Source organism: Colletotrichum aenigma (assembly GCF_013390185.1).
Source record: "Colletotrichum aenigma strain Cg56 chromosome Unknown KSG_Cg56_contig06, whole genome shotgun sequence".
In the NCBI taxonomy this organism is placed as follows: Eukaryota; Fungi; Ascomycota; class Sordariomycetes; order Glomerellales; family Glomerellaceae; genus Colletotrichum; species Colletotrichum aenigma.
The window spans coordinates 2901617-2921818 of NW_023500912.1; the positions used below are offsets into that span (position 1 = coordinate 2901617).

General features: G+C 54.6%; 7 protein-coding genes across 7 annotated transcripts; 4 read left to right on the forward strand and 3 right to left on the reverse strand.

Annotated features, from left to right (window-relative positions):
* Positions 1-83: 83 nt before the first annotated feature.
* CGCA056_v009817 (uncharacterized protein) lies at positions 84-2607 on the reverse strand (the record flags this gene model as incomplete). Its single annotated transcript, XM_037325064.1, has 7 exons — positions 84-1131; positions 1187-1586; positions 1638-1794; positions 1848-2015; positions 2066-2164; positions 2220-2433; positions 2486-2607. The coding sequence occupies 7 exons, from the start codon at positions 2605-2607 to the stop codon at positions 84-86; spliced, it is 2208 nt and encodes a 735-aa protein (XP_037176564.1).
* Positions 2608-8340: 5733 nt separating this feature from the next.
* Positions 8341-8744, reverse strand: Polr2l (DNA-directed RNA polymerases I, II, and III subunit RPABC5; the record flags this gene model as incomplete). The annotated part of the gene is made up of 4 exons (XM_037325065.1): positions 8341-8389; positions 8447-8533; positions 8595-8653; positions 8709-8744. The coding sequence occupies 4 exons, from the start codon at positions 8742-8744 to the stop codon at positions 8341-8343; spliced, it is 231 nt and encodes a 76-aa protein (XP_037176558.1).
* A 460-nt stretch (positions 8745-9204) lies between these two features.
* On the forward strand, positions 9205-12180 carry utp17 (U3 small nucleolar RNA-associated protein 17; the record flags this gene model as incomplete). The annotated part of the gene is made up of 3 exons (XM_037325066.1): positions 9205-9524; positions 9575-10362; positions 10421-12180. The coding sequence occupies 3 exons, from the start codon at positions 9205-9207 to the stop codon at positions 12178-12180; spliced, it is 2868 nt and encodes a 955-aa protein (XP_037176557.1).
* Positions 12181-12619: 439 nt separating this feature from the next.
* DIN11 (putative 2-oxoglutarate-dependent dioxygenase DIN11) lies at positions 12620-13824 on the forward strand (the record flags this gene model as incomplete). Its single annotated transcript, XM_037325067.1, has 2 exons — positions 12620-12819; positions 12894-13824. 2 exons carry the CDS (start codon positions 12620-12622, stop codon positions 13822-13824), a joined length of 1131 nt encoding a protein of 376 aa, XP_037176661.1.
* Positions 13825-14073: 249 nt separating this feature from the next.
* CGCA056_v009821 (Uncharacterized protein) lies at positions 14074-14548 on the reverse strand (the record flags this gene model as incomplete). Its single annotated transcript, XM_037325068.1, has 4 exons — positions 14074-14146; positions 14230-14300; positions 14369-14440; positions 14540-14548. The coding sequence occupies 4 exons, from the start codon at positions 14546-14548 to the stop codon at positions 14074-14076; spliced, it is 225 nt and encodes a 74-aa protein (XP_037176662.1).
* Positions 14549-15581: 1033 nt separating this feature from the next.
* On the forward strand, positions 15582-16578 carry CGCA056_v009822 (uncharacterized protein; the record flags this gene model as incomplete). Its single annotated transcript, XM_037325069.1, has 3 exons — positions 15582-15690; positions 15768-15900; positions 16035-16578. The coding sequence occupies 3 exons, from the start codon at positions 15582-15584 to the stop codon at positions 16576-16578; spliced, it is 786 nt and encodes a 261-aa protein (XP_037176908.1).
* Positions 16579-17275: 697 nt separating this feature from the next.
* ybiU-3 (Uncharacterized protein) lies at positions 17276-18706 on the forward strand (the record flags this gene model as incomplete). Its single annotated transcript, XM_037325070.1, has 1 exon — positions 17276-18706. One exon carries the CDS (start codon positions 17276-17278, stop codon positions 18704-18706), a length of 1431 nt encoding a protein of 476 aa, XP_037176107.1.
* Positions 18707-20202: the final 1496 nt, after the last annotated feature.

Consider the following 20202-nt stretch of genomic DNA (forward strand, 5'->3'; position numbering starts at 1 on the left):
GCAGTGTTTTTCATGGCAATCATAAGTGGAAGCCCAACGTGAAATGCCAACAGAATGTGTCCCTAGATGCGTGATACAAATACTCAAATGGCAATGCTGACTGTTTTCCTCGAGTCTCCCTCTTCTGTGGGGAAACTGAACACCAGTTTGTAGAGGTCGCGTAGAAAGACGTATTGGGCAGCACGGCCGGCCATGTAGTTGACACTCCTTGCCATGTCGTTTGCCGCGATACGCTTTCCTCGAATCGGAAGCAGCGAAGATCCGCGGAACGATGCATCCGCCTGTACGAGGTTCTTGTAGTTCTGCAGCAACGTAGCATGAGCCGGGAGGGAACCGAAAGAACCCGTGGGCATCTGCTTCACGAAGGCCTGCAAGGCGGCCTTCTCGGATTTGTTGTCGAGCGCTGGATCTCGGGCGTAGCCAACGTTCATAGCCGCCTTGATAACGAGAGCCTTGATTCTACTGGTGTTGCTGTCGTCGCCTGCAGTAGTTGTCGTGGCCGTGCTTGATGTCTTGTTGCTGCTTTGCGAGTAGCTTGACAGCTGGGAAGCGCTGCTCGACCAACGGCCTCCACGGCCACTGTCGGAGGTGGTACCGAGGACCAAGATGTTGGGAACTCGTGGCGATTGACTCTCTGGAGAGATTGGGGTGTCTTCGAATTCCGTGACTGGAGTCTCGGGCACTGGAGGAGGCTTCCTCGTGCGCTCCTCCACCACGCTCTTGTGGCTTTCTCGCTTCGAGTAGGAAGAACGGTTGGATGCTCTGCTATCTCGGCCTGACGGCTGTTCAAAGTTTTGTTGGTGGCCGAAGAAATTTGTCTGACTTGGCCTCGGGGTGTTGCGATCTGGACGGACTTGAGTCCATCCATCTCTGAAGAGATCGCACAATTCCCAACAAGCCTGTACTGCTGACCCCAGGAGTTCCTCGTCGGGGGCCCTTCCATCTCGCCTGTTCTGTCTCAAGCTGAAAAGCATCTCGGCTAGTGACCAGCAGGCTTTCAGTAAAGAGTCAGTCTCCTCGGCCAACTCGCTTCGTTGCTTCATCAGCCGATGACAAAGTGTGATATAGAAATCCAGCGTTCGTTCCCGAAACTGTTCTGGCAAATTTCGTATATCCTGAGCGCTGTACAGACTGTAAGAGAGTCAGTATGCATTCATGCATGATACCGTGACGCGCTCGTACTCACTGGTTATTGAGCTCGAAGCTAACCCGGAGAATTGAATCGGCAACTTCATCCTTCTTCTGTCGGACATCGAAGAGGGACTGACAGAAGTCACGGCAAAGGTCGAGATTCTCTCGTACGTTGTGACCATACAAGTCCTCGTCCTGGTTGTCATAGAGCCTTTGGCACAGCTTCCAACAAGCCATCCACGCCTTCTCGTGTGCGTCCGGGGTTCCTGAGCTGTTGAAGACCCTCATCCGGTGGATAGAGCTAAGATTTGCCAAGGTGTTGCATAGCGTCCAGCACTCGTGAAGTGCAGTTCGTAGTGCCGTGATCTCTTCGGCCTCATATGGCAGACCGGGGGTGGCGTAGTCTTCATCGTAAGTTTCGGCGTCGGTTTCTTCTCCCCTCCTTTCATCGATTTCTGATCCATGTTAGTTAGAACCATGAGCGGGCGGCAGAACCAAATGCGTACTCTCGAGGCTGCTAGTGCTGCTTGAGCGGAGCCTTGATGACTCGCTCAGCATATCTTGTAGATCCTGTGCTCGTGGCGTGGCACTGTCGATGCTGTAGCGTACAGGCCTGACATCCGTGGAGAGTGGAGGAGGAGTAGGCAGTCCGGGAGATCTCGACTTTGTGAATATGGTCAGCCACCTGTCTCTCCTGAAGTCAGTTGGTAGCGCACCTTGGATGCATGTTCTGTAACAGGCGGAAGGCTCATTGTATCAGTCTTCGGCGACGTTCTGACATCAGCCTTCGCAGACTTTGCAGGCCTCGGTGACGACTTCGCGTCAGACTTTGGCGATGACTGCTCGCTAGCCTGGTCTGGCTTGACAGTAGGGTCATTTGAAACCTGTTCAAAATTAGTCACTGGTCATCTAACATGCCCCAGTTGCGACTTACCCAGCTGTGGAAGCTCTCGGGCGCATGGATGACCGAAACAGCCTCTTCGCTGCCAGTCTGTCGAACGTGATCGGGGATATTCGTGGTGAGCATCACGAGCTGGCACATGTTACTATTATTACTATACACCATTTCCGCGGTTCAATCTGCATACCTGGGGCTGAGGCAAAGGATTGGCAATTGTTGGTCGAGCCTGAGCTTCTTCTGCTTCTTCATCTTCGATTTCCGTCGTCTCTGTGCCAGTCGAGGTGACAGGTGAAGGCCCAACAATATCGCTTGGGCTCATGAGATGCATGCCGCTCGACATTCTTTGGATTGAGTTCGGTCGGAGGGAATTAGAGTTGGACTGTTCTGAAGCAGCTGATGACCTGGCGAAGTGTGAGTGCTTGCTTTGCGAAATTGGAGATTTACGTAGCTTACATGCTGGAGAATGGCGATTGGAATGATCCGTTGTCTGGAGAAGAAACAGACATCTCGTTGTGATGCGAGTAGGCCGACATTTGACTTCCAATAGACGATCGCAGGGGCGCTTCGAGTGCCATGATCAGTCTGAAGTCCCTTTCTATAAAGACAACGTCCTAGTCCTTCACGACCTCAAGGGTTGGATTTCAGGCGAACTGCGACGGCGGATGGTAGTCGAAAGAATGCCTCGGGAGCTCGACGCAGCACAGTTGTAGGTTGACTAGGCCGTCTCCAGGGCCGTGTTGGCTGTTGGCCTCGATCCTTGAGGCCGTCGAGGCGAAGGATCAAGCTGTGCTGGATGCTCGGGTCTCGTTGACGACGGCCTGGGGATCACCAAGCTTCGAGACGAATAGCGGCTGGCTTGAAAACGAGAGAGCTCGAGAGAGCGAGGGTGGGGAGGGCGGTTTAAGAGGAGCTGTGCCTACTGCTGCTACCTCAATTCTGGGTTGAGGAATGGTAGGGTAGGGAACCGGGGGCCCTGGTTGTTCTTGTCTGTACCTCGCTCACGCGAAGTATCGACAGGGTCAGGCGGGTTTGGCAGCGTCGTGGCGGGTCTTCTGCGCCTGCTGGTCGAACGGCTAGGGGAGACCCAAGCAGCAAGCAGTATTACCCGTGGTTCTAGCTTCTGAAGACCGAAGGATAAAATTATGGGGCGGAAGCGTTGGAACGACCTGCGGGCAACGCGACTACCGCTTCGGAGGGGGATGAAAGAAAGTGAGAGGACGAGGAAGCACTGAATCAGGCTGAGCTGCGCGTGTCTGCGATTATGCCGCAATGCATCTGTAGGAGGGGCGGTTGAGAAGACCTGCGGCTAAGATTCGACGAAACGGATGACAAGCACGGCTCCACCGAATGCCTAGTCGTCCAGTCGGTCTCGCGCAGCCGGGACAGAAGACAGAAGACGGGCAGACAGCCAGGCAGGACAGACGACAGCCGATGTGGATGTCAAGCCTGTGCCGCACAGGGTCCTAAGACTCAGGGCGGGTAGAGCTTGGTAGCACAGGTCGGAGGTGATGGGACGGCAGCAAAGCGTGGAGTTGTTGCAAACGAAGAGACAGAAGTGAGTGCTCTATGTTCCGTGACCTGAGTCGATGGTAAGGTACCCGGGACGGTGCAAGACAAAGATGACGGACGAGTTGCAAGCTAGATGAGACAGATGTCAGAGTTCTCTGGTGTTGTCTGAATGGCTGGTCGAATTTCGGTCCGCCCTATGGACAGGCACCTCACATGGAAAGAAGGGACCGAGAGCAATCGGCTTTGGCTTTGCTGGCCGAATCATAGATGAGCAGCTCGGCAGGACAAACGGAAAGAGGGTGTTGTTGGCATGGCCGTCAGTCCCTCAGGTTCGAGGACCACAGCGTGGGAACAGAAAAAAAAAGAGGACGGGAGGCGTTGGGACCCAGGCATGATCCAATCCGTGGGCTGCGTGGGACTGCTTGTTCGGCCTCTTCGTTCTCTGACCCAAGAAAGGCTCTGGAGGGGCAGTTGGTAGGGCAGGCACTTGCAGGCATCTTGGGAGGCAGAAGGAGCCAGTGAGATGTGCAGCTGCGCGTGTTTCCCCAAGGACATGGCAGACACCTCCTGACGGGTTCGACCAGTCAGACGTGAGCACAGCGTTGTGTCGGTGGATGAGAAGAGCATCGTCGAGCTGTGGGCTGCATGAAGCAGACAGGCGTCGGCGCTTAGCAGAGGTGGGCGTCGCATCCTCCAGCGAACCACAACCTGCCCTGGCCCTGCGGTAGCCCCACATGGCCCCCGGAGGTGGAGGGCATCTTAGTGCTCGGAGGGGAAGGGAGCTTGGGAAGGGAAGGGAAGGCAAGCCTTGAAGGTAAGAAGAACATGAACGTTGAAGTAGGTAGTTTCGGTGCGCAGGTGTAAATGGCTGCTTTCCTCCGGTTAACAACGTGGCTCAAGCATTGGTGTTGTTGTTGTTGTTGTTGTTGTTGGCGGTACTGAACGAGGTGCCCGCCGTCATTCATCACAGTGAGCAGTCTCAATTCCAACGGGTAGGTCGTGTGTAAGACAGCCAGCCACGCCGCATCTGTCCTCCTTTCAATGTCTTGCCTGGCTGTCCACAGTCTGCGTCAACGAGACGAGATGAGGTCGCAGACTCGAGTTCTTAGGCCGAGCCGGTGTGTTGGGCCCGACGGTATCGACCGTGTCTGCATGGCTGAGTTGGGACTTTTGCGCCCTTTTCGATTGCTTGCAGCGTGCCTGCTCCTTCTTGTGCATCAAGGGTGGATGGGCGGATATCTCGCAACAACCTTCTTCTCATGGTCTCCTAGCCACCATTCAGACATTCAAATACTGTCATGAGCCAATCCGCTGATGCCGTGTCATGGAAGATGCGAGCACTCAGTCACGCTTCCTCCAAGTGCGTCTGTGTTGCGTTTGGGGGCGGTGACACGCGTGCGTCTCTGCCCGTCCGTCATGTCTTCAGCCTGTCTCGGCCGCCCTTTGCCGCCCTGGTGAGATGGTGAGACCGATGGGAGGCTCCGCTTTGCTGGGCGCGGGGACAATTGTTGGAACCTGCACACTTTCACACACCTTCGTACACCTGCACTAGCTCCAACACACCTTTCTTACTTGCTGACTCCAAACTGACGGAACCGAAAGTGGCCTCGACCGCGATACTCGACAGGGGGTGTGCTGGTGGTGGCCCGAGTCGGTCGGTCAACAAATAACCAGTGGCTGGGGCGGGCATTCTGTTCCCATTGTCCGAACCAACGTGCCACTGCTATTGCTTTGCTTGGTGATAGTCTGTCTGCCTAATCAGGTCTGGAAGCGTTAGGCCTAGCGTTATCCGAACTCTTGGTAAGATGTCAGCTCAGGTAAACTCGGAATGGATCGTGGTCGTGAGGTTGGACCTACGTATGTATCTTGTCGTCTGTGACGCTTGCCTATCAGCCTACATTTCCATTCTTCATCCTGGGTATACTCACTTCCCAAGCCGATTTGCGAGTACCTTGTCTTTTCCTGGTCGCTCCAAATCAAATCCCCGCTTCTTCTATTCATGGTAACAGCAATTCCGACGATTTGGGCCAGCGGCGGTTTTTCTCGCTGTTGGCACGTCTTGAAAATCAAGTGGACCCGCTCTCCCACTGATCGACCTCCCGCCTAAGGTACCTCAGGTACTGACTGACACGCTGGGGAACAAGCCCGGACCCAGTAACGGCTTCGATCCCTACTGGCACGGCAGGTACGTATTTCCCATCACCTTCACCTCCCATGGCAACTGTTGGTTCTCCGACTGAGAGTTTGCCCTTGCTTCTCTTCTCGTCACTTGACGCTCTCTCTCAATGGCTGTTGTCGTGCCACATTTCTTTTTCACCTCCAACCGCATTCGTCCCTCATGCGTGATCGCAACGATAGTCGACTATGGCAACTGACCGACATTCCAAATGCCGGCGAGTTCAGGGCCCGGGGAACCTCCGGGACGGAAGTGGGAAAGGGTCAAGAGCCACTATGGCAATGGACAGCTACAACACGGCGTCCTCTTGTCCCCTCCCGGAGTCTCCTCGGGATCATGCGGCGGAACGAAGATTCCTATTGTTGGCAACTTGACCCCGGTCTCAGAACCCGGAAATACGGAACCATGAGGCGGACCAGCTTGATTCCAGTTCATCTCGAAATACCCGCGGCCCTGGCCAACCTCCCCGGCAAGGTGTCGATGTCCCGCAGCCACAATCATCACCTGATAAAACCTCGCTTCCCAAGCTGTCCCGAAACTCGGGTCCATGTTTCCTGCCGCATGCTGTTGGCCCTGAGCTCGCCATGGCATTCTTGGTCATTCTCGTCATCCTTGATGAGTTCCTTCCCAGCTGTTCACCTAGTGCGGTGATAACTGTCGGTGCCTCCCACTGATCACAGCGCTAGCAAATATTCTGGTAAACAAGCGGAGGTGACCCCGGCGATGTGGCGGGGTGCCAGCTCCAGGACCCAGGAATCTGTATCCGGGCACCATTTGCTGATCGCCGATGGAGGCGGGAGGGGTGATGGGGTTGTACTTCACACCATCCAAAACCCTCGTCTGCGGTGCCTGGAAGGATCAGCTACGATGCTCTATATCGCCGGGCTGCCGCGTTTCCTGATTCTCTGATATCGCAGAAGATTATCAAAGGCCTCGCGGAGTATGCATGCTACTTCTCCGGCCTTCCAACACCACACAGACTGCTCCTAACTCGGACGCCGACATATGGATCATGGTTGACTGGGGTCGGCGCTGGTATCCCTGGCGCCACGACCGCATCACGCATGCAGGCCAACGCGCATAGGCGCCAACAATTCTGTTCTATGAATTGTTACGGCTCAGTCTTCCCATTTCGGGCAACGCCTCCATTCTGTGCGACCGATAGGAAGCTGAGCTTCTCTGCTTTCTGGGTCTAGCGAGCCACTCGCAGCAGCCATTGCGCGCCAGTTGGATCCTCTATCGCGGTTACGACGGAGTCGTCTTGCGCGAAAGTATCAACTTCATGGGTGGAGCTGTGGGATTTGATCCTAAGTTTGTCTTCTAACCGTTGTTTGTTTACGCACAATGCATCCATCAGGCGGACTTATCTCCATACTCTGCACTCCGTGCGTCAATCCAAGACGTGTAGTACTTCCCTGCGTCCCACCGACAAATCACTACCTCCCATGAAATGAAGACCAGGCCCCAAGGCCGCGGATGTTATCCGGTTCTGGAAAGTGTGTTGGTGCTCTGGGTGCTCTTCGCGGCAAAATCGCCGCGTCATTTCCAGTTCCTCGGGTTCTTCAATCGGCCACCGGACTCATCCTACGACTTGCGCAGCAACTTTGCTGCCATTGCTAGCCGACCCATGCGGTTGATGATATACGATGATTTGCATGGTTGAGGAAGACGATGAGCCTCGGCGGAGCACTCAATGCATCCACATCGACTAGCACACCTTTCGGGCAGCAATTGGCAAGCCTCTTGGACTGTTGGACTACGAAGACGCATTGTCTCATCCATCTTACGGGGCTCTGACCAGCCACTGAGGAACGACGTTTTGGCCCCCAATACCCAGACTGCCGAGTGATTGAGGCTCTTCTGACCGAGACAAGATGCAAAATTCAGCAATCATGCCCTCATGATTCGAGTACATACAGTGGCGGACTGGTGGTCAGCGACAGGTAACCAGTCGGGGAAGCGATGGTGTTACGTTGAAAGTTCTGGACAATTATTTCTACCTTGACCGCCAGATCGAAGACTTCCTCTGATCCCACTTGAAGCACCAACAGTCGACTAACGCACTGCAGCCAAGTTGGGCGTGGGCTTGCGACATCCTGTGGAATGCCTGTCCAATAATCCGCTTGGTATACCCGCCTAGATTGTTCAACCAGAGTCCCCGATGCCACAGTTGTTGGAACAAAAGCCCAAGTAAAACAGCAGACATGGCTAGACGAAAGACTGTCGCATTAAATCAACCAGGTCCCGACATACGTTCTTTTCACATGAAAAGTACACCAAGCGGCAGAATGATGTTGAAATCGCAACATCCTCGAGGCAGAGTTTCCCAATCTCCGCTCACAGCCCAAAACGCAAGCCTAGTTCGGATTCATTCCGTCTCTCTTGGTTGCGAGGGGACGTGCGTTTGCCTGATCACCAAGGCAAGAAACCTCATCGCGGGTGGGAATACCAGGGATTCAACGTTGCTCTGTAACTCGATCGGCTTGATAGGCACAGTGGGTGCCGGTTCTCCGTCGTGCGCGGGTTGTAAACCGTTGTTTATTTCAGGCACTCTGGTTCCCTAACGCCTTGCAATGCTTTTGAATATCCCAAACTCCTAATATACCGTCACCCCGTCTTGAATCTACGGGTTTAAGGACATCTTCTTCTCGTTACGTCCGTCGGGAGTGTACCTGAAGTTACGCGTAAGAAGTCTGGAACAACGCCGCCTAAGATACGGAGAAACATACTTGAGAAGCTTCTCGATAAGGTCAACGTGGGTCATGACCATACGACGGCAGCAGTAGCGCTTGAGGCCAAGCTGGTCCATGGCGTCGCTGTGTGAAATGTCAATGATGCGCTCGAACATGCCTGATGAGGCCAGCCGCTCCAACTCACCCATCCGTAATGCCGTCGTCAATGAGCTTGAGGTAGCGCTCCCAAAGGTCGCCAGTGACCTGCGTGATTCGTCAGAAACCGCATCTTGCGCGGAAGGGCGTCGCATCGACTAACCTTGCCACAGGAGAAGCAACGAACGGGAATGATCATCTTCGCGGTGTTTTCGGGGTGTCAAGATGTCCGTTAATCGGAAGACTGAGCGTGGAGCAGCGGTCGTCTTGGACGTAGAAAATTCGGTCGCGCAGTCGATCGCAATGGAGTCGCCGTCGCCGAAGAAACTGTGAAAGAGGTACTACCGGGCCCGCTGACTGCGGCGTGCTGAACAAAAATTTAGCGGTCCGCTAGTTTATCCGCTTATCTTATCAGAAATGGATCCACTGTGGGGATATCCACCAATTGCATGGCCCGGCGACGCAGCGGGACCAAAAAATTCCTGGGAAGCAACTCTCCGAACTTTTTTTCTGGAAGGGTCGTGTGCGAGCGGAACAGAGCAGGAAATCCAAGCCAAATCGTCGAAGGTCGGCTGCAAAGTTATTTTTCCCTCTTTACCGCCCCGAATCCAACAGCAGCCACTCTTTCTGCTTTCTGTCGACCTCTGTACAAAAGAAAAATGGCACCCTCTACCCCGAGAAGTCGGGACGCCGACACGAAGAAGCGCAAGAGAGACCTAAGCGACAAGGACGGCCAGACGAAGCGCCTACGGCACAAGGGAAGCAAGCCTACGAACAACGGTGATACCGACTCTGGGGATCTTCGTGACAACGCCTTGAACGTTCTGTCGCAGCTCAAGAAGAACCTTACGGACGACCAAATCGAGACCGAGCTCTCCAACCTGGGCAATTCAGACCCCCAGGCGACTGGATGGCAGGTTTCCGCGCCAATGGGTGGCCGCATGGCCGATATCGACCCCATTTTCGTCGAGAAGGAGAAGTGAGAGCACCCGCGCCTTGTGTTGGTTGACTTGTCTGACGTGCGACTAGGTACTTGATCGTTACTTACAACACCTCTCTCCAAATCTACTCGGTTGCCGAATCCCTCCTTATCCGAAGAATTGCTCTCCCAGTGGTCCAGAATACGTATGGAGACAAGTCCAATGCGCCGAACATCGTGGCCACATGCCTCTCTCATACCAAGCCAGACTTTGTCTGGGTGGCCTGCTCCGACGGCAGAGTCTGGCGCGCCAACTGGAAGAAGGGAACCCAAGTCGACCGGGAGTTTCGCACAAAGTCGCAAACTGCGCTTGACATGTCAGTCGCAGCAATCCAGGGAGAGAAGAACAGCATCGAAGTCATCTACGTGTCGGAGTCAACGGTGCAGTTGAAGGGCGAGATTGTGGCGTACTCTGGGCCCGACTTTACCCAGCCGACATGTGAGATTCTCTTCACGACGAAGCAGGCAGAACAGACTATCCACCTGCTACGCTCAAGCACTGATGGCAAGACGGTTATTGGTGCCACGAGAGACAATCTTATCGTCGGAACAGTCACACCCAATGTCACCAAGACGGACCTCGGCTTGGAATGCGAGTTCTTTGCCTTCAACACCACCGATATCGTTTGCTCCCTCGACTTCAAGATTACCAACCGAGATGACGGCATTGTTGTCGATCTGATTGCCGGATGTGCTCGAGGTGCCATCTACTACTACAACGACATCCTCAGGAAGCTCCAAAACCTGAATGCGCCCAAATCGAAGAGGGACAGCCTGCAAGGCCGCAAGTACCATTGGCACAGGAGAGCAGTGCATAGCGTCAAGTGGTCCAAGGATGGTAAGTGGTGATAAGACTCGATTCACTTTGAAGCTTTGACTGACACTGTGGGTTTCAGGCAATTACATGCTCTCTGGCGGCTCTGAGAACGTCCTTGTTATTTGGCAGATGGACACTGGCAAGCTGAACCACTTCCCCCATCTTTCAGGAAGCATCGAAAACGTGGTTGTGTCGCCCGCGGGATCCTCCTACGCCCTGCACCTTGATGACAACTCCCTCATGGTTGTCTCGACTGCCGATATGGTTCCGAAAACTTACATCTCCGGCATCCAATCGGCGGCTCGTTTCACTTCAACACCCAAAGACTTGCTTGTCAAGCGCGTCTGGTCAGCCGACCGTGAGGTACGCCACCATGTGCCTGCCGCTCTCAACCCGGCAGAGCCGTCAAGACTGTACGTCTGCACAGGTGCCGGTCAACAGGCCATGCTGGCTGGTGACCTACAGTCTGCGCCCTTGCTGCAGTCATTCGACATGGAGTCTTTCAGAAGCGTCGCGAAGCAAGCCCTTGCGAGAACCCAGCCTACGGATGTCAACATCACGTCCAAGGGAAACCCAATTTCGGAACCTCGCATAACCCACGTCGCTTTCTCTCAGGATGGTGGCTGGCTGGCCACGGTTGACGACTGGCAACCCCCTAAGCGCGATCTGGAGAAGATGGCTCCTGAAGCTCGCGAGGAGTTTATCAGGGCGAGACGCGAGGTGTATCTCAAATTCTGGGCTGTCGGCGAAGATGACCAGCCTTTCGCTTTGTCCTCCAGGATCAACAACCCCCACATCACCAGCCGACCTGAGACTGTCCTGGATCTGGCTGCGGACCACACCTCGAATCGCTTTGCCACCCTGGGCGACGACGGCATGGCGAGGATATGGCATTCCAAGGTCAGACAGCAGGATGGCGTCGAATCTAAAGGCACATCCGGCGAAGTTTTGCAGTCCTGGTCATGTGCTGTTGCCGTGGCTTTGGGCAGCAGCGTGGGATCTGACGCTCTGGCAATCACTGGCGAAAACGCTGGTGAGCGCAGCGGCAGCCTCTGTTTCTCCGAGGATGGGTCTACTCTCTTCATCGCCTTTGGCAATTCAAATGACGGAACCGTCTACGTCGTTGACACGAAATCTGGTGAAATCAGGCTCACATTGGAAAACATGTGGAAGGGACATATCCGCCGCCTGCAAGTTCTCTCTCCTTACATCATCACTCTCTCCGACGACGTGAGAGTGTACGATGTGGTTGCCGACGAGTTGCAGTATGGCATCCAGCTGCCTCGCGGGCGCAATGCCAACATGACCAGAGAGTTCAGCCACTTGGCCATTGACCGCAAGTCAAGAACATTCGCCGTCATTGTTCCCGGCGGCCAAGTTTCGCAACTTGCTGTCATGAAGCCGGAAGAGCCAGAATTGCTCTGCGTCAAGCGCATCCCCCACAGAATCACGAGCTTGGTCTCCACAGGAAGCTCCTCTGGCTTTGTCGCAGTTGACGATTCGGCCCAGGTCTGGACCATCGCTGAGGCTTCCGACACTGCCGCAGTGGCCATTTCAAGACCACTCGAGGACATGCAGTTGGATGGTGAGCCTGTTGCGGAAGATGCCATCGAAGACGAGGAAATGGAAGAAGACGAGGAGATGGCCGTTGATTACGAGGTAAACGGAGCTGGCGAAGAGATGGAATTGGACGATGACGACGCGCAGCCCGCCACTATCAACAGGCAGCGTCTAGCGGAGTTGTTCGACGCGGCGCCAGCATTTGCCATGCCGTCTGTCGAGGATATGTTCTACAAGGTCACAGGGATGCTAGCGACGAAACCTCTGGCATCATCATAGACTTAAAAGTTGTCAAAATTTGTTTAATATACCCAATAATAGACTGGTTACAGGAACAACGTCGACTGTGCCGTTGGAGTTGTTGACTTTGGTCTCAGGGGACTAACACGTCACCCAATCAGGCCTAGTCTGGCCCGAAGACAGCCGTACAATTAGTACCCCGCGGCTCCGATGCGGGGCAGAACCCGACGCTCAGAGCCCCGCTGCCGCAGCACGCCATCCCGTCACGTCATTGGGAATTCAATAGCCATCGGCTTACTTGACATACACGGTCGTACTTCCTTTCTTCCGATATCTGCATCTATCATACGCTCCTTACGCCTTTGCGTGCAGCACGTGCGGAGAACTCTGCTGCTATAAACGGCCCCTTGTGCATGTTGACGAGAATCTCACCACAACTTCTGTGTCTCACTTCTTCGGACTCTGTCTCATCGACACAATGTCTTTCACATCCATTCCAGTCCTCGACCTGTCGTTGTCTCGGGATCCCAAAACGAAGCCTCAATTTCTTGCAGACCTCCGCCATGCGCTGATGGAAATCGGCTTCCTGTATCTCAAAAATGCAGGTATCCCTGATGAGCTGTTCCAGAGGGTAATCAAGGAGGGAAAGGCCTTTTTCGACATTCCCACGGAAGAAAAGTACAACATACTTCATCTATATGGCTCACACACACGTTGAGCGCGACGCATCGGACGAACTAACCTTTCACCAGACTCAAGATTGAGATGAAGAACGCCAAGTCCTTCCTGGGATACTCCCAACTCTCAGCCGAGATCACAGCTGGCAAGATAGACCACCGCGAACAAATCGACCTCTCGACGGAGCATCCAGTGCCAAGTGCAAAAGATCCTCTCTATTACAACCTGCTCGCACCAAACCAGTGGCCCTCAGAACAAGCCCTACCCGGCTTCCGGGACACCTTCACAGACTACATGGACCGCATGGGCAAGATCTCCATCGCCTTCACCTCCCTCATCGCCGAGGCCATCGGCCTCCCGCCTAATGCCTTCAACAAGTACTTCGACACAGACCAACAGCACAAGCTGAAGATCGTTAAGTACCCCGACGTCAGCGAGCTGGGCATCGACGCGGCGTCGGGCGTGCAGGGCCAGGGCGTCGGCCCGCATAAGGACAGCATGCTGACAAGCTACCTCCTCCAAGCGAGCCACCACCGCGGGCTGCAGGCGCAGAACGTCAAGGGGGAGTGGATCGACGCGCCGCCCATCGACGGGACGCTCGTGGTCGCCATCGGGCAGGGGATGGAGGCGTTGACGCAGGGCGTCTGCGTGTCGACGACGCACCGCGTGCTGAGCCCCGGGCCAGGCGAGGGCGCGCGGTTCTCGATCCCGTTCTTCCAGGGGGTCAGGGGTGACGCGGAGTTTGAGGATCTGGAAAGCGTCGGGGTGGGGAGCGTGCCGGAAGAGGTCAAGGAGCAGAGGCGCCAGGTGATTGAGAAGAACGGGGGCCGGCTTGACGATGTTGAGTTTACGTTTCGCAAGGGCGGCGTGGCGAAGACGCTTGGGGAGGCGACTTTGAGGAACCGGGTGAAGAGTCATCCGGATGTTGGGGAGAGGTGGTATCCTGATATTCTTGCCGCTATTCGGGAAGAGCAGAGAGCAGCGGTTGCGGTGCCAGCGCAGTGAGGCTGGGTTCTAGATGTCGGTCATAGACGTTCCAACAGATCGCATGAAGCATCGCCAGGTTTTGTTATATCGCGGACTCGTATTTGTCTTTTTCCGATATAAAGAGAGCAAAATTCCAATATTACGCCTTCGCTGAATGCCCTGCCTCACCAGACTACGCCTCGCTGCTCAGCCTCATCCCGCGCCAATCTCCCAGACATCAACACCCTACCACCAACGCCTAACACACACCATATGGCTTTTATCCGCCTATGCGGCGACAAAGGAGGGGAAACAGTCGGCAAGACCCTTGCTGTGCTTGTTCTCGGCGTGCTCGGTAAGACTGGAGGACACAATTCGTCAGCACATGCGCGCAAAAACCTGCGGCAACGTGTCGCCCGCTGAGTATCGGGACAGGAGACATACGCGGGAGCCTTGGTGGTCTTGAGGAAGGTGGCCTTGCAGATCTGGCACTGGATGTCCTTGGCGGCAGCGTTCTGTCATTGTTCGTGTGAGCGCATGTTGACTAGCGAAAGAAACATATTCAGGGGAAACGCAAACTTACCACCTTGAGCTGAGAGCCCTTGGGCTTCGCATCCTTCTGGGCGCGATCGCGCTTCTGCTGAGCCTTCGCTCCCTACAGTCCGGCATGTCAGCAAAAGCCTGCCCCTCAAATTGTTTCCACCAAGACCCTGATCAGCGGTGGGGGCCAGAGGGGTGGTTGTATGGAACGTACGTTGCCCATCTTGACTGCTTGGTGATTGACGAAAGTCGGATAAGTGGTGAATCGTTGTCTTCCGGAGAGCTGGTAGCGCGAGTCGGTAGCGGTAATGTGAAAGATCGTTGGGTTTCGGGAGGAGAAAGGACGAAAGTTGCTGAAGCGGGCGCAGACGGCACACTTTTTTTTTCTCCCTCGGACGACCCCGTAGCGCTTCTGCATGGATCGGCAGCCTAGACTCAGCGAAGAAAATGCACGGACCCCCAGACTCGGTGACCAACGGGCTGCCTCCACTGAGGGGCAGAGCTTGACCGCCTGGAAACACTTCAGTCTCCCTATCAGAAAACGTATCTTGAAGTGTTCGGCTCCGATAGAATGGCCCGGCCCAGGTCTCTTCAGAGACCGTTTCATCCAATCTTCTTCCAGCTGTACATCCCCCTGTTGCTTCCCGCCCACTTCTGTCTCTGTCGTTTCTATCGCCGTCTCCTGAACTTCTGATCAGCTGCCATGTTTTTTTGGCAAGGGACTTTGTGTGTGGATAGCTTCAATTAAAGAGCAGACCGTGTCTACTAGGTGGGTGTAGTACTGATGCTTACATAAGGAGCAAGAGGCTTTCACGTGCTGATGGGTTTCCCGTTTCATTTCAGCGACCCACAATGTTTCTGAGCACTGTCAGGAGCAGGGGAAAGCTTCTGGGCACCTTCAGTTTCACATGGTCGCTGCATCGGTTGGCTTCGTCTTTTTCCTACACCGCTGAGCGCTGAACTACGTACTTGTCGCGGGTACTTGAGTTCTTACGCGATAAAACGACGCGCAACATACCAACCCGGGACGGATGATTGAAATTCCAAGATTGCCTGCGACGCGTTGTAATCTCCTTCGAATCGCGTTTTCCTGCAAACTTCACGAACACGGCGACCTGCAGAGAAAGGGACTTGATCAACTTACCTCATCCTTCCAGATAACGGCTGGCATATCAAGCTGAAGCTTCTTCCTAATTGGGAAAACGCATCCACCAGCTACGTCAACCCCGATCACCGGTTCCTGAGCTACGGCGACTATGTCAAGCTCCAAGCTCGTGTCGCCTGATAAGGTGACGAACAAGGAGTTCGCAGAGCTCCTCGCTAACTATGAACCTCTGATTGACTCCATTTCAGCCTCGAAAGGCGGTACGTCGGCCCTTGATCGCGGCCTCCCCCGCATTCATAACAGTCTTTCCCACGGTATCCCTAACTGCCGCATATAGCCAAGTCTAGTCAGAAGACCCTGCAACAGCTGGATCAGTTCCGTTTCGTCGAGGCCCCGGCCCTCTTTTCCCAGGAAGCCCCTAAACGACTCATGAACCATGATGATATCAAGGTCCTCGTTGACTGGAAGCTGTAAGTGCATGCTTCTTTGATTACACTTCACGGCCTATAGCGAAGTCGCAAGTGTAACGATGTCAACACGAGATGACGGCATGGTTTGATTACGTTCGTCGTGGAATGAATGTCCGTCTGACACACCCAAATAGTCGCCACGGCAAGTTTCGCCCGACTCTGATGAAGCTTGTCTCGTCAAATGACTCTTCCACGGCAGAGAAGACCGTGAAAGAGGGAGTGGAGGCCTATCAAGGCGTGTCAGACCTATCGGCATCACTCAACATTTTGACCAGACTCAAAGGAATCGGTCCTGCGACCGCTTCGCTTCTTCTGGCGGTGCACTATCCGGAGCAGGTCCTCTTCTTCTCGGATGAGGGGTACTACTGGTTATGCAACAAGGGCCAGAAAGCGTCGCTTAAGTACAACATGAAGGAGTATGAGTCTCTCAGTGCCGAGGCACGGAAGCTGATGAAAAGGCTGGACGTCTCAGCAATGGATATTGAGAAGGTGGCATATGTTTTACTCAAACAAGAGGGAACCGCCTCTGTGGCAAAGACTTCCTCGAGCCCCAAGGTCACGAAGGATGAGCCAAAGGGTGCAACGAAGGCAGCGTCTTCGAAGAGAAAGAAGAGCACCGACGAGATCGTAGAAGACAAGGGTCCAGTTAGACGGTCGAAACGCGGGAAGGCGACATGATAAGCTTCTCAGAAATGGCGATCACTGGCGGAATATGTGTCCCGTATTTGCATCACGGCACATAATAGCCACAGTCGGGGCGGCTACACCCAATACGGAACCGTGGAGCCCGTGGATCTACCGGGCCAGCTCCGCGGTGCATGCATATCCAGCTGGAGGGTATCACGGGTACATCATGCGTCCCGAGGCCACGAATGCTGCCCAAGATTCCGCATTGCAAGTTGGATCTCATTCGTCTTCTCTGGGCGATGATTTTCCCATTGGGTTTATAAAGAGAGCTGGGTCGAACGACGATTGAAGCGGCTCAGCGGCCCGGCCACAGCGCAGTCAGCAAAGCACAATTTCCAGCTCAGGCGCCCGATTTTTTTCCGGCACGCGTGATCTGCAAGACCCCGGATCCCAGACGGCGGGCGCCGAGACCACCGTTACTCCAGTGCATATCCAATCCATTCACACGACCACCAGCACACCGACGATACGGAGGTCTTCCACCACGTCGTGTGCAACTTGTTTCTCGTCCCACACGATGGACGATGAATTATTCGGAGGGCAGGCCCAATTTGGGGCCGCTGGCGACATGCCGCCTCCACAACCACCAGATTTCTCATCAATGCCCTACTCCTCCAACCTCTTTTCACAATACATTTCGCCGTTTGACACACCTAGCTTACTCTGGTCGCAATCATTTCCTCCAGCAATGGACAACCGCCCGAGAGGCTTCATGCGAGCAGATGAGATATTCTCAGAGAACGGTGGGCCAATTCCACTCCCGCCGAGGTTCGCCCAGATCAAGCGGAGCCTCATCGCGGGCAAGGAGACGGCGATAGTGGATTCTTGGAATCGGCTGCTGGTTGCCCTCCGGGCCGAGATTGCGTTGATAGGAGTAACAAAGTCTGACATCATCCCCACCATCGACTTTTCGGAACTCAAGGACCATGCCCGCGTCTCCGAATTTGCCGCAAAGCTCCGACGCCGAGGTGGCGCCGTGATTCGCAACATGATTCCGCCGGACCAAGCTCAAGACTGGCGGGAGGAGACAGAGACGTACCTCGCCGATAATCCGGAGACCAGAGGGTGGCCGACGCGTGACCCCCATCTGTTTGGAATCTACTGGTCGCCTGCTCAGATCAAGGGTCGAGCTCATCCAAATGTCCTTGCAGCGCAGCGGTTTTTGATGGGCCTTTGGCGCTCGAGGAACCCCAACGCCTCGGTGGCAGTGGACTTGCCCGTGGCCTACGCAGACCGTTTGCGAATTCGTGCGCCAGGCGACGAGTTCTGGCATTTGAACGCCCACGTTGACGGCGGCAGTGTTGAACGATGGGAGAGTGACGGGTATGGAAACGCCGGCACATATCAACGCATATGGGATGGAAAGTGGGAGGACTACGACCCCTGGGAATGCAGCACCCGGCTCAAGGTCACATCGGATCTTTACAATGGCGCGGGCTCATGCAGCATGTTCCGCATGTTCCAGGGCTGGCTTTCCATGTCAGACATCAATCCCGCTGACGGCACCCTGCTGCTATGCCCGATGCTTCAGCTCGCAACTGCCTACTTCCTTCTACGACCTTTCTTTTCTCCACTGAACCCGTCTCCTGAGGCTGCGAACTTTCTCGCCCGCGAGAATTGGTCTCTCGACTTTATGCAGACAAGCATCATCCAGGGTGCCGTCCCGTCGTATACGCAAGAGCTGAACGCCTCCCTCCATCCTCACCTGCAGTTTGACAAGTCCCTCGTTCGCATCCCCCCTGTTCGGCCTGGAGACTACGTCGTATGGCACCCGGATATGGTTTATGGCGTCGACAGGGTGCCGCCATCGGCCCTGCCCGCAACAATCATGTATATTCCTGCCTGCCCACTTACACAAACGAACGCTCTGTACCTCGCCCGCCAGAGAAAGGCGTTTCTCCTTGGCCAACCTAGTCCGGATTTTGGGGGCGGACGCGGAGAGATTTCTCACCTTGGTCGACCTGGTGTTCAGGAGGTCAGCGATGCGGGCGGCGAAGATGGGCTTAGGGCTATGGGCTTGCTGCCTTGGGAAGATCGAGAGGGGAGGAGCCCAACAGTGAAAGCTCTGGTCGGGATGGCGAACGCTATTTTGTTCCCGGATCAGTATGACATGGTTTGATGGAAATTATGATGGCAATTTTGAGGGTTTATTCGGCGTTAGAGAAGAGGGAAAAAAACCGAGCTGATACCTCTGTGCTCTTCGGTATCCATCGCGGCTTCCGGGATGATGGCTGGCAAGTTCAGAAAGCCCACGGCGAAGGGCAAGATTGAAAAGGCTGTTTAAGCCACTGATCGAGTAATAGATGCCTCTACTGGTTCTTGACGCTTGTGGCCTTCAAGGAGCTCGTTGATAAAACGAGGCTTTCTTACCAAGGTGCTAACCCTCCTCTTCGGTGAGATCCTGCCCAATGGTCCTAGACGATGCTGTTACACAGGGCAGTGCAGCAACCCCACCTGCGCATCCAGCGGCGGCGTGTCTGCATTATCCCCAAATGCTCTGCAGAAAACATGCGGGTGACCACTGCCTAGCCACTCATTTGGCCCCCAACTTCCTTGGACGTAGCCGCCGAGGATTAATAGGCATGCAGCCTTGCCTTTTACGTCCGAGGAAGGCTCCACGCACAAGCTTATATATGAAGCCAGCCTCTTCAGAAGAGTAGCGCAATGTCTTCTCGCAGCCTTACCCTGCACAAATTCCGGCCATGTCATCTTCTTCGGCTCGATTCTACTTGACGCTTGCATTATAGATCGTCTGGAGGCTCGTCGTGAGGGTATTTGACGGTTTCCGGGGGCGCTGGCGACCAATTCTACGAGCCGTTGGTCTCGGCATCGTCGCATTCATCGGCAAAGACAAGCCGGAGCCCCCAAAGGTTCTCATAAGCCAGTCTAGGGCTGTTGCTGTATCTCGATGCGCTATACATATACTGCCGACCGCCGTCTCCCTTTTTCTGACTTCCTTCAACCTACAAGGATACTTCATCGGTTCAGAGCTGCAGGGAAATAAAGATCAGGACGATGTCAAATCTGGCGTTATACAGCTTGCTGCCAAGATTCAGTCAGGTACCTGGATTCTCGACTCTTCACAGCCATTATCTCGCCAGTACCGCGCGCCCCAGGACACATGTTGACTATCAAATCACGACTGGGCTTATCAGCAAAAGCATTTACGTCCAACCATCCGCAGCTTACATGTCTGACACATGGGCATTGACGGCTCATCAGCCCGTGTTCACGATCTCATGCGGTTTCTGCACCTGAGGTCTCTTGACTTCCTAGATCGCCGCCAGGCGCGAACTCCTTTCGGCCTGACGAATCTTAAATTCTCTTCGAAGCAGAGATACACTCTCGAGACCCAGATACCCGCAGCTAGAACTGTGTGTGTATCGAATGGTGTGGTCGATTATGGAGTCCCTGGCAACCTTACGTTACCGTTCTTGGATCTATCAGTCTCCGATCGCGCCAGGAGGCCTGATAATGACAGCGGTCTATGGAAACATCCAGGCATGGACGATGTTTACGGTCTCTTGTGTCTCTTCCACCCATGCCATTGACTCAACTGTCTTGAAGGATGTGACACCAGCGCAAGTATTGCTGAGAATGTGCTCCGGCGGGGGG